The following is a 12,145-nucleotide window of genomic DNA, read 5'->3' as shown; positions in this document are numbered from 1 at the left end:
ATAGTTGCAAAGTAGAATTGGAAAAGCTGTGTATCGATGTAGTGTTCAGATAATGTAAATGTTGTGTTTGCTTTCGTATGGACATCTGAAAGAGGACAGTCAAAGGCTTTGTCCAAGGCACAGAGTTTTTGATTCACCTTAGAGTACACATATCAGCTGAACATGCCTCCTTGCGTCTGTTCTCCAGCAGGTTAACACACCAACCAGAAAAATGGCAGCATGAATATGTTCTAATAAAGCAGTCAAGTTGGTAGCTACACACATACTGCTCCTGTGATACTTTTGTTCTCTTGAGCGCTTTAAGTGTGGATGTACAGTATCACTAAGTCACCTAGGTGTTTGTGCTTTGGCATTAGTAAATGGTTATACTCCTCAAAGCCCATATGGCTATGTTTTTTGATCAGGACATCAGGCTTTGTACTTAATGGTTATTGTGACACTTGTCGATATTCTGTTGAATAAACCTGCTTGACTCCGTCTGATACATCATTACTGAAAATCTTATGTTTGCAGCTATTTGAAGGAAGAACATCCATGTATATGTTCTCTATCCAATACTAAAATGTAGACACAGCTTACATCTCTTGAGTGACTATCAAAGTTAAACAAAAAAACCCCTTGTTATATTGTAGCACTCAAACAGTTCCCATACAAGTAGGAGGTTTGTGGAAAAGTGACACAGGTTTGGTCTACCAGAAGTATTTACTTGTGGTTTAAATGCTTTGTGTATTTTTGTGGCTGGAAGCAATGAATTTAAAGTGTTTATTTCTCTACAGGTTTACATATGTTTTTAAATGCTCGCTTTTTTTTTTAATTCTTTCTTCTAGTAGTCAAAGAAGCCCATCACCAGGTCCAAATCATACCTCTAGCACTAGTGCATCAAATTCAACACCTGCACCACAAAATACATCTGTACGACCTACTTGTTCATTAACACCTACGCTAGCAGCACACTTCAATGAAAATCTTATAAAGCATGTTCAAGGCTGGCCTGCAGATCACGCAGAAAAGCAGGTGAGTACACTTGTGCTTTGCTCCCTGTGAGAGTGCAAAATGTGTACCTTAAAATCTGGTTTTTGTACACAGGTTGCTTTTCCTATGAACTAAAAGTATTTTAAAAAACCCTGATGCTTGGCCTTAGCCAGAAAAGAGGAGAGGGGAGAGAGATTAGGCCAGACCTGCAGGTTTTACATGTGATTGCCATTTAGCAGTTGAGTATTTTCAGTCTCGCTTAAAGTACCAGTGCTTTTGAAATTCTCTCAGATGAATAGCTATCCTCATAACTATTTTCCTACTGCTAAAGTTCTGTTGAAATTTACAAAGAACATAAATTTCAACAAATTTTTATAATAATGATATCTTTGTTATGTGGAAAATGTTATGAATTAGGTGACAGAGTTAAACTATTTGAGACTACTCTGCAGTTTGAGTCACTGAGTTGTTAGCTCTGCACAGTGAAAAAGGAACGCTGCCTTGTTCATTGTACCCAGTTTTTAAGATGATGTAGAGGGCTCAGACTGAATTTGGGCTATTTTTACATAATGGGAAATCCAGTAGAATTGCCATCCATATTTTATAATAACTGCGTGAAACCTATCCTGTTGTGGTAATACAGGGAAACTGGATGCATGTCAGCTGCTTGGAATGTATTACTCAAAGGAACCGTATTGGTTGAGTCTAGTTCAAGTCCTTTTGCAGGCAACCCTCTCTGACACAGTCTGTATGGGATATTAATCTTGCCTAGCCTGGTTTACTTTGGTCTTTTGAAGAGTGGTTGCATGCTGACTCAAGCCTACACTGGAGGATTTTGGGTAGCAACTTGCAGGATGACTCTTAGAAGTGCAGTCTAGACTGATACGCCATTTGGACTCTGTTTGGGGTTCTTGTTTTGTTTATTTTCAATAATTTTTTCAATTCAATTTTAAGACATTACCAACCTGTACTGAGTCAAATGACTGAGCCGTTGCTGTGGAATGTGTGTTTAAGGAAATGGTGCAGCACAGCCACTTCTCTCTATGGCCTTGGTGCATAGTTTTCATAGTGTTATTTTCACTGTGTACTGAACTGACATATATCTTAATGCAGAAAATACAGATTTATACAGTTCACAGGTAATTTTTTTTCCCCACTATCAGTAATAAAGAGATCAAAAAAAACAGCTAATGCTAGGTGGTGATGTATGCAGATGGATACTTTTACCTTTGTGCCAAGTGTTAACATGCTGTATTGTCCTGTCTGCTATTTCAGATGATTTCATGTGACAGTGTTGTTTATAGACCAGTTTTGAATAGTAACCTTTGAGGGGCTTAAGTCAGATATTTGATATTAAAAAAAAAAAGTGAATGAAAGTATAGGTGCAATACACAGTGAAGAAGGTAAGCTAGATGAAAGTGGAGAGGCTAAAATATGCAGTGCCTTGGTTTCTTCAGGTTTCTGACAAGACGCATAGCTTAAATTGAAGTTAGGGCATAAGAGCACATGCCAGAGTAAACTGAAAAATAAGTAAGTAAATAAATTAGGTGAGCCAGGACAGGTACGTGTTAAAGCAGTCAGACTTGAAGAAATATACTGTGCAGTAATTAGTAGCTAAAACAATTTTTGAATCACTAGCAGTTATCTCGCAGAACTCATAAGAAGCAGTTAATGTGGAAAACTGGAAAACAATCCAGTAATGTGGTTAATTGGAGAGTAGTCAACATAACTGTCTTATCTTTAAGGAATGTGAGAAATGGAATTGTAGGTGGTCTCAACTCAGTAATTGTAGAGGTACTTTGAGTATTGAACAATACCTAAGCAGAAAAAAAATGATGAATTTACCTTTTTACAAACATCTGAAAAGAAAACCCTGTTAACAGTCAGCATGGACCGTTTAGAAAGAAATTATGTCAATGTTTTGTGTGGTGGTGGTTTTTTTTTTTCTTTTGATAAAATATCAGGCTTTGGTAATATGGGAAAGCAATAAATGTTATATCCTGATTTGCAGCAAGACTGTTAACACCTTTTAACAAGAATCTTGTCTGCAAAAATTATTTTAAGGCCTTTTAAGTGAGATTACTTTAAGATGGGTGACCGGTCAGCTTAAAAAGAAGTACTTTGAAAGTTCTTATTGATAGTTTGCTATCAGTCTCAAGGCTTTGGAGTTGTGTAGGGGAGGACACATGAAATTATGTCCTACTGGAGACCAGGGTGGTACTCCTGGATGTCAACATGCTCCAGAAAAGAAAACTTTTAATGTAGGGAATTAGAACACAAAGTGCTGCTTTGAACTGGCAAAATGCCAGAAGTTGATGAAGACCTGTGCTAAATACCATTATTTTTGGGAAGGAAAAATCAAGTATAGAAGTACTTAAGCAGATGATGGGGATTAATCCCAGTAGGCAGCTAAGCACCACACAGCTCACTCTCCCCCAGTAGGATGGGGGAGAGAATGGGAAGGGCAAAAGTGAGAAAACTTGTGGGTTGAGATAAAGACAGTTTAATAAGTTAAAGGGGGGGGGGGAGACAGGGGAAGCGATGCAAAAGCAGTCGCTTACCACCAGCCAACCAGTGCCCAGCCAGTCCCTGAGTAATGGCAACCCCTGGAAAACTGCCCCCCAGTTTTATTGCTGAGCATGACATTATATGGTATGGTATATGCCTGTAGTCAGTTTGGATCAGCTGTCCTAGCTGCATTCCCTTCCTGCCTTTTGTCCACCCACAACCTATTTGCTGGGGGGCGGGTCAGAGGGAGAGAGCAAGAAACCCTTGATGCTGTGTAAGCGCTGCTCAGCAATAGCTAGAACGTTGGTGTGTTATCAACACTGTTCTGGTCACAGATCCGAAACATAGCACCATATGGGCTGCCGTGAAGAAAATGAACTCTATCCCAGCCAAACCCAGTAAAGCAGAGAATAACATTGCTAAACAGTAGTACTGCAGGGAAGGATCTATTTGAAACCATTTTTTTTTCAGTGTGCCACTTGCAAGAAGTCCTCTTTCCTTATTGCAGTGTGATACACAGGACCTCAGAGTAATTATACTAGTCTCCTTGGTGTTATTGAGGAGTTCTCTGGAGTCATATATCCAGTTCAGTGACAGGACTTCAAGAAATGCACAAATTGGGGATAGGTCATGCCTTCTAAATTTACACTTCTGCTTGTCTCCACCTGACTAAGTGGGGATACTAAAATAATGGAGTTTGTCTGGAAGAGAAAACCTGAAAAGGGTTGCAAAGGTTTTTTTTCCCCATATAAGGTAGCTGGAAAGAAGATGGCATTCAATTATTTTTGTCACTAAGGCTTAATTTAGATGGGAAACTTGTCTGCCATTGAAATAGTGCATAGAGACTTTTAACTACTTGAACAAATAACTTTGGAAACTCAGAACTGTGTCATGTACCATCTTTCAAGATGGCTGGGTAAACATTTGTTAGAACCAAGGAAATCTCTAAACCATCCCTGCCTTAGCGCATGGGCCTAGGTTAGACAATCTCTTGGCAGCCAGTGTTGTTCACTTCTGATTCTGAATGGGCTTTTGAAGAGAATCTAATGTACTTCTGATTTAATATTCCCTTTTGAAGTTAGAGTGCTTTGCTGCTTCAAGACACACTCATCTAGCAATCCTCTAGCTACAGCCAGTTGTTTCCAATGTGTGATTCAAAATCCTAACCTTTATGTGTAACTGTTGCAGGCATCAAGATTACGTGAGGAAGCCCATAACATGGGAAGTGTCCATATGTCAGAAATTTGTACTGAATTAAAGAATTTAAGGTCTTTAGTTCGAGTATGTGAAATTCAAGCAACTTTGCGTGAGCAAAGGTAAGTGTGTGCTCTGTGTTTATTTTCAAAATGGTAATTTTCAACGTGGTATTAGAATTCCCATTCTGGCATTGTTTTGCATGAGCTATATTTACTGATGACTTTGTAAGTATGCTAATCCTTGCCAGTTTTGCAAGCTGTCTTCCCTGTGTACGTTCCACCTGTTCCCACACAGATACCTCTTAGTCTCCAATGGATAGAACCAGATACACAACTTTTGTATGTATTTTCACTTAGATAGAAAAGAAGTATCTTTCTAGATACGTTAGTGCATTAGGAAAAACTGATTAACTCACACTAGTTCAGCATACTTCTAAAATATCCGTGCATGATGCATAGATCACATGGGTACACATCTGCGCAGTTTATACTGGTCTTAAACACTACAGTTTGCATGAGACATTTGTTGGGTCTAAAGCTAGAGCAAGTTTGAACAGGTGTCATTGTTATCACAAGCTAAGGGAAAATTAATGTTCGTTACTTAGGTAGGAGGTGTCTGAGAAGATCTTGGGGTTCTTTAGTGAGATGTTGATTATTGCAAAGTAGACTTCTGTTTCTTAACTCAGTAATAGTGGGTGTCTTGTGTATCACTGAAGTAATACACAACCATGTTGTTGAAGATTGTTGTGCAAGATTGAAAAGTTTAGTCTTACAATACATGCTGAAACTTTTTACCGGTAGTCGTGATCCTGAATCTGCTTTCATACTCTGTTTCCTTTCTGAATGATGTTATCCCATCTATTAAGTCACACTGCAGTTTGAATACAGTGACTCTGATTCACTATTTTAAGCTGCTTTAATAGCATTGCATGCTGTTTAATTAGCTAGTTCTATTCTAGAAGCTTGTTCTTTTTGGCAGTTAGTAAAACAATCCTTTAATCAGAAGTAGAGTATAATATATTTGTAAATCTTTCCTAATAAGGAACTGGAAATATCCATTCTTTCTGAAATTTTATTTTATAACTTCATTACATAAATTACAATTTCTGCCCTATATTTAATTAACTGCTTGGTTTCTTACAGGTTTCAGTTCCTAAGGTTTCGTTTCTGTCTCTGGGTGCACATTTGATCTGAAATAACATGTCAAATGTCATTGTTCAGCTCACTAAACAGCACCTTGTTTCTTGTACACTGTATATCTTTAAGCCGTCAATGGATAATGATTATTATGACTTTGAATCTATGATAACATGTATCTTTTATTTTTGCTGCAATCCCAAAGACGTGGAATACATGGCATAAGTAACAAGTTGGTGGGGGGAGGCTTTCGCAAAGGATGGGGTTATCAAAGCCAGTACATTTGAATGATGATGATATTTCTATACTTTTGCACAGAGGAAAACTATTTTCAAATTTGTTCTAAGAGGGAACTTTATCTCTGGTCAAAGCGAGTATATTGTTTTAACCATAACTGACAGCATGCAAAAAGGCACTTTTCATTGACATTTTATATGCCCGTGCCTTTTAAGTTTAATGTTTTTTTCAGTGTGTCTATCTTAATTGTTTTTCACCTACTTTTCAGTAGAAAATGAATTTTTACTCAACTGGGCACATATTTGAAAAGTGTCCTACTAAAGTCTGCTGAAGTGGATGTTTTTTCTGCATTGATTAAAGTTGCTTTGAACTTTATAGAATATTTATATGAAACTTCAACTTTCCCTGAATATTTTCTTAATTCATGCACATGCTTGCATTACACTTCATCATCATGAAAAGTTGTTTCAAAATATTTGTTAAAACTGTGGGAAACAGTTATGTAAACCAAATGTTCATTAATCACAGTATTGTTTATGTCAGTTCAGTAGAAGGAGGAAAAATGTATAAGGGAATTGCTAGCAATATAACTTATTTCTAAGTCAGGTGTAGTTACAACTTTTTTTCCTTCGATGTCTTTTAATGATCGAATATTTTGAGATGGGAGCTTACCATAACTAGAGACTACCACTAGCCACAGAGCCAAATACTAGAAAGTGTTGCACCTAGAAGAAAACGTGCTTGTTTAAAAAAGTTTGAGCGCTTTGGGTTGTACAGTCTGGAAAAGTGCATGACACAGGCATAATACAATTCTTAAGAATATTCAGTTATTCGTTGTACTCTTCCAGTGTCCTGCTTTTTCTGGGAGTTAAATTCAAGTGAAGAACAGGCTTAAACATAAGTGTGTATCAGTCATAATGAAATATAGCAATGTAATTTTCTGAACAAAGGTATCAAACATGGCAGGTCTCTGCATCTGCATACGGTGTTTGTAGGTGATTGAACAGATTGGGAATTAATTTTAAAATACCTGAATTTTATTAATAGAGCTAAGGAGCTTGGTGTCTTTCACTGAAATTGTACAAGTACTTGTGTAGATACTTATTTAATATCTGTGTAATGGAAATGTTTATACTAATTTATTTCTTTTTTCTTGCAGGATACTATTTTTGAGGCAACAAATTAAAGAACTTGAAAAGCTAAAGAATCAGAATTCCTTCATGGTGTGAAAAGTTGTAAACAATTGCACATGGTTTTGAGTACAGGAACTATTAAACTGATGCCCAGTCTTAACACTTTTGAGCTGCATTTGAGTAGACTTTGGACCGTTGAGCTGGGCAGAAAAAAAGTTGACATGGGGAAGGGGACAGGAGGGAGTCAAATTCAGGGGAAAGATACAAGAATGATTTGTAAAACCCTTGAAATGTAGATTTCTTGTAGATGTATTCTTCACGTTGTAAATATGTTTTGTAGAGTGAAGCCATGGGAAGCCATGTGTATCAGAGCTTAGACATCCAAAACTAATCAATGCTGAGGTGGCTAAATACCTAGCCTTTTACATGTAAACCTGTCTGCAAAATTAGCTTTTTTTTTTTTTTTTTTTTTTTTTTTAGTTAATTTATCATTCAGAAATCTTGCATTTCCTAAAATTCAATGCAAGCGCCAGGCGATCTGTGTCTAAGGCTGCAACAATTTGGGTAATGTACAAAATATCATGAAACAACTGTTTCCACACTTGCACCGAATCGAGAGCAGTGCTTCTCCATTTCTGTTTTACAGAGAAATGTTTTTCATTTTCTGTGTTCCATTTCCCCGTGAAATCCTAAATCTGATTTTATCAGTTTTTTTAATGCTTCTAATTTTCTCTTTTCTTAAGGCACTGTTGCTATGGCACTTTTTCTATAATCTTTTCATTCCTGTGTACAGTAGCTTAAAATTGCAGTGATTGAGCATAACTCACTTGTTTGTATAAATTATTGAAACGTATTTCCATTTGCACCCTGTAAGAATGGACTTATAGTACTGCTGGGCATGTGTGCTGAAAGTACATTACTTGCTCAAATATAAGGAAATAGCCCAACGAACATGTTAACATGGTTGTGGGAGGGGAAAGAGGAAAAAAAAAAAAAGCTAGTCAGATGTGAATTGTATCTGTTGTAATAAACATGTTAAAACAAAGAAACACTGGTTTTCATTTCCTTTGGTCAACACATATTAAAATTTGGTCTGTTTGGGGACTCTTTTATTAGAACTGTTCTTGTTGAACATTTTTGTACTTAAATAATTCCTCAAGGGAGCTTTTGTTTAAAACTTGTAAACAGGAAAATGTGTATAAAATATTTAATGAAATATAAAATTCAACAAGAATGATTTAAGTCACCTCCCCAACAGTTGTCATATGTTAACTCCTGGTTTACCTGTCTTGATATTATGACATTTCATTTCGAAGGATGTTTGTGTTGTAGCTAACTGTTTAAGTCTGGTGCTGACTGCTGTTCTTAACCATCACAAAACGCTGAATTTGTGTAATTGGAGCAACCCACTGTTTGAAAATGGTGGCAAAGCTCAGCTTTGTATATTGTTTCCTAAAGTATATTAAAAATAAAAAAGAAACTATTGCTACTACAAAATAAACGTGACTTTTTCTTTGCTTAAAAACAACAACAAAAATAGTGATGGCAGTACTAGTTTAATATTTGCAGAGGTGTATATGTTACAGTAGTCTGTTAAGTAAGAAAGATTGTAGGTGATGGATTAAAAAAAGAACTTAATGATAAAGGTGTTGACATGTGATGCTACATGTTTTGTTCCTACAAAATACTGTCTTTCAGCACCAGAAACATTACTTGATTTTTGTTTTGCCTTGTCTCATGTTGAGTGGGCTCAGACTGATTTTTAAAAGCAGTTTTTCATCAGTGGAAGCTGAATGCTCTGTTCTAACAAGACATTGCAAATGGAACAAGTTGAAATAACTAACAATAAAAAATCAGAAATCAGGACAGATTAACTTGTAATTGTTCCTCACTTTTTAACCTAGTATGTGCTGTTGCGTTTCATATTGTGCAAATGTTTGGTTTTGCTCAGAAACTGGGAATAGAATAATCTTGAATGAATTAATTTTAACATACATTGTTTCTGCAGTTTTCGAGACCCAAGGCCCAGTGACAGAAGGCTTCCTGAGACTCTCGTATTCGCCTAACGTCCTATTTCTTGTAATGCTCATGGTCTTGAGGTTGCCCAAGTGTAGGGAAGTAGCACATGAAATGGATGGATGTACAGGTGATCTTTCACCAGTGGCTGTCCTTAGTTCTGATATTTTGCTGTTTAGTTATTTGCTGAGACAAAGGTCGCTTCTGTCTTAATAGGTATGCTGGGCCTATTTTCCACAAGCTTATTTTGTTTCCTTTTGATTCGTATATTGCCCTCTATAACATCCTGTATCAATGAGCTTTGTAAGTTAATTTTGTTCTGTAGAAAATTACTTGGATTATTATTTTTTTTTTTTAACTTCTGGTTTGAATGAATTTTCTTATATGCTTAGCTGCTGCCTGTTGATCTTATTATGTATTGTTTTACAGAAGAGTCTCGCTTCCAGCCTGAAGAGTACTAGTTTGTTTTATCACATGAAAACTTTCATAATGTACAAATGCTCACAGATGACTTGGGAGTAACAAGGATTAACGTGCTACTTTAACCCCTTAAAAATACATGCATACATACACATACATCATACAGACGCACGCACGCTCTCTTCAGGTGATGTCCTCCCTAACTAACGCAATACAGGCTACTTCTTTATCGGCATCAAGTGGTGTACTGAAAGCTTGTTGGCTTCTGTGTTTGCTCACCATGGGATAGCTTTCCTCCCCTGTCCTCCACGCCCTTCCAAAGCCTGGAGCTGCTATTAGCTGAGGAGTGGCAGCTTGCCAAACTTTGACTAGCATCAGGCAAGTTGAGGAAGAGGATTGCAGGCACCTGTTTTTAAAGTAGACACTACCAAATGGCAGCATCTAGGTTAATGTCCTTCAAAAATGGCTTTGCTAACATACAAATGCAATTTTGGCCTTACTGTGTGATCTGGAGACCCTCTTCAGTGCCGTGCAGAAACTGGCTTTCTGTATATTACTTGTGGGGGGGGACACCCAGATTTTTCTCTGTCCTATCAAATCTCTATCTGAAGCTGGACAACAAGGAAATGGGCAGGTGTACTGAGACCTGTTACTGGATTACTGGCTCATCATTTATTACCCATCCTGAAGCTGGTGCTATCCTTTCAAATGTAGTTGATACTGTTTAATGCAAGGGGCTTTATTGGATCATTCTATACCTGCAAGTCAAATCAAGTGAATTTCCTCTGGGGCAAATCTTGTTTTCTTCTTAGGCAGGTGTTCAGAAAGTGTTTATTGGAGTTGTGGGATGTGTTTTCTCTGTTAATTACTTGATATGGGTGGTCAAGGAATAGTGATGAGAAACTGATGAAAGAACTGCTGTTGCATATGTTGCTTTTGGTTTTCCTGTTACACATTTGCTAAGCAACTATTTCATATAATAGATAAACGGTCTTTAGAATTACCTAAGAGATTGACTGAGCCTGTACAATCATACTGCAAGCAGTGCAAATGGATAGTATTTTAATCATCTGTGGTGGCATGCTCAAGGAACTGCAGCAGAAGGAGGGGCTTAGTATGATTATAAAACCATGTGACTGATTCGAGGGACTCCTGTGTTTAATGCTTTTACAATTGCACCTTTTTTTTTTTTCTCCTCACTATTAAGGCCTCTGATACCTTTGAAGGTCTGCGTATATTTTTTTCACTGGCCTTGATCCTAAGATGCTGTGGCCAACTGCTCAACTTTGGTCAACTTTCCCTGCTTAGACTGATCTCTTGCAGCGACGTAGTGTGTCCTTTTTGGACTTGTTTTATTAATTGTATCTCCTTTGGTATGAGCATCTTACTTTTTGGTGGACACTGGTGCTGTCTTTACTGTTGCAATTACTGTTGCAATTCAGAAAGGGTATAAAAAGCTGTGCTTTGGGGGTACTCATGCGGCTGCTGTGCATAAGGGGCAGTCACTTACTCTAACCCTAAATTAACATTTGACTACTGTATATATAGTTAAATTTCAAGTCCGTTCTTGGAATTAGGAGCTGGATGTTTTTGTGAATACGTCATCCCTATTGCTGTTCCTAGAATAATATTCTGTCCTCACCAAAACACAATCTCATTTACAGACATAAGATGATAATGAGGCAATTCTGGATGTTTTAAAAATACTGCCTTAACTTTTGAACGTTTCCTGCAGAGCAATATTCTGAGCTAAAGTGCCATCTTATTGACATTAGCACTGCTCTTCTGCCCATAATTCCTGATTAATGATATGTGGGGGTTTCTTTTATGTTTTGTTTTGGTTTTTTGATTTATTTTATATTAATTCATAAGAATCAGAGCTTTTGATGTAGGAGGAATTTGTTTCTTTGCCCAGCCTAACTTCTTCTTTGGCAGTTGTTTTCTTTTGCAGTTAGTCAAGTAAAAGCTTTCATTTGCAATGGAGATCCATATATATGTTGACTTCTTTCGCAAAGGAAATTATTTTCAGCTGTGATACAGTTTTGGATTCCAGTTGCACATGACTTTTCAGGTATCTGTTAAGTTCCCCTATCTTCTATCTCTTTCATCTCCTACAACAGGTGTTTGGACAGATTCCGTCTTTTATAGCTGTAGGCACCAGCTCTATTCTTCTAACCTTCCTGGATGCCTGTGTTGCTGCTGCTGTACTAATTCGGCTGGAATTGTCCCCAGAAGATGCTCCTTGCTACAGATTTCTGTATTACCCAACCATGGCTTTTTGTTTGAAGATCCTATCTGAGGGAAAGGACTGATGTAGACTTCCTACCAATCAGGGATCCAGCTAGCTGAGGATCTGGAAGTCGTGAAGCACTTTTCTCCTCCCTAATAAAGGCACTAACCCAACTGATCTAGGACTTTCTAGAGAATGAGCTGTCAGGTTTTGTCTCCCACGGGAACTAGTAACACTTGACAAGTCTTGTTGCATCCCGGACAGGTCCTGCCTGGAGCTGCTGGGTCATATGGCAG

At 37.5% G+C, this 12,145-nt stretch overlaps 1 protein-coding gene across 2 annotated transcripts in view; it reads left to right on the top strand.

Annotated features, from left to right (window-relative positions):
• Window positions 1-7,428, top strand: part of WAC (WW domain containing adaptor with coiled-coil) — a 63,681-nt gene extending 56,253 nt beyond the window's left edge. For both annotated transcript variants that reach the window (XM_075492564.1, XM_075492563.1), the window contains exons 12-14: window positions 828-1,014; window positions 4,669-4,796; window positions 7,210-7,428. In XM_075492564.1, coding sequence (XP_075348679.1) covers window positions 828-1,014; window positions 4,669-4,796; window positions 7,210-7,279 — 385 coding nt within the window. In that variant the 3' untranslated portion in view covers window positions 7,280-7,428. The remainder of the gene's footprint in view (window positions 1-827; window positions 1,015-4,668; window positions 4,797-7,209) is intronic.
• The last annotated feature ends 4,717 nt before the right edge of the window (window positions 7,429-12,145 follow it).

This window comes from Mycteria americana, chromosome 2 (genome assembly GCF_035582795.1).
Source record: "Mycteria americana isolate JAX WOST 10 ecotype Jacksonville Zoo and Gardens chromosome 2, USCA_MyAme_1.0, whole genome shotgun sequence".
Lineage (NCBI taxonomy): Eukaryota > Metazoa > Chordata > Aves > Ciconiiformes > Ciconiidae > Mycteria > Mycteria americana.
This window is presented reverse-complemented; position numbering and strand designations above follow the sequence as displayed.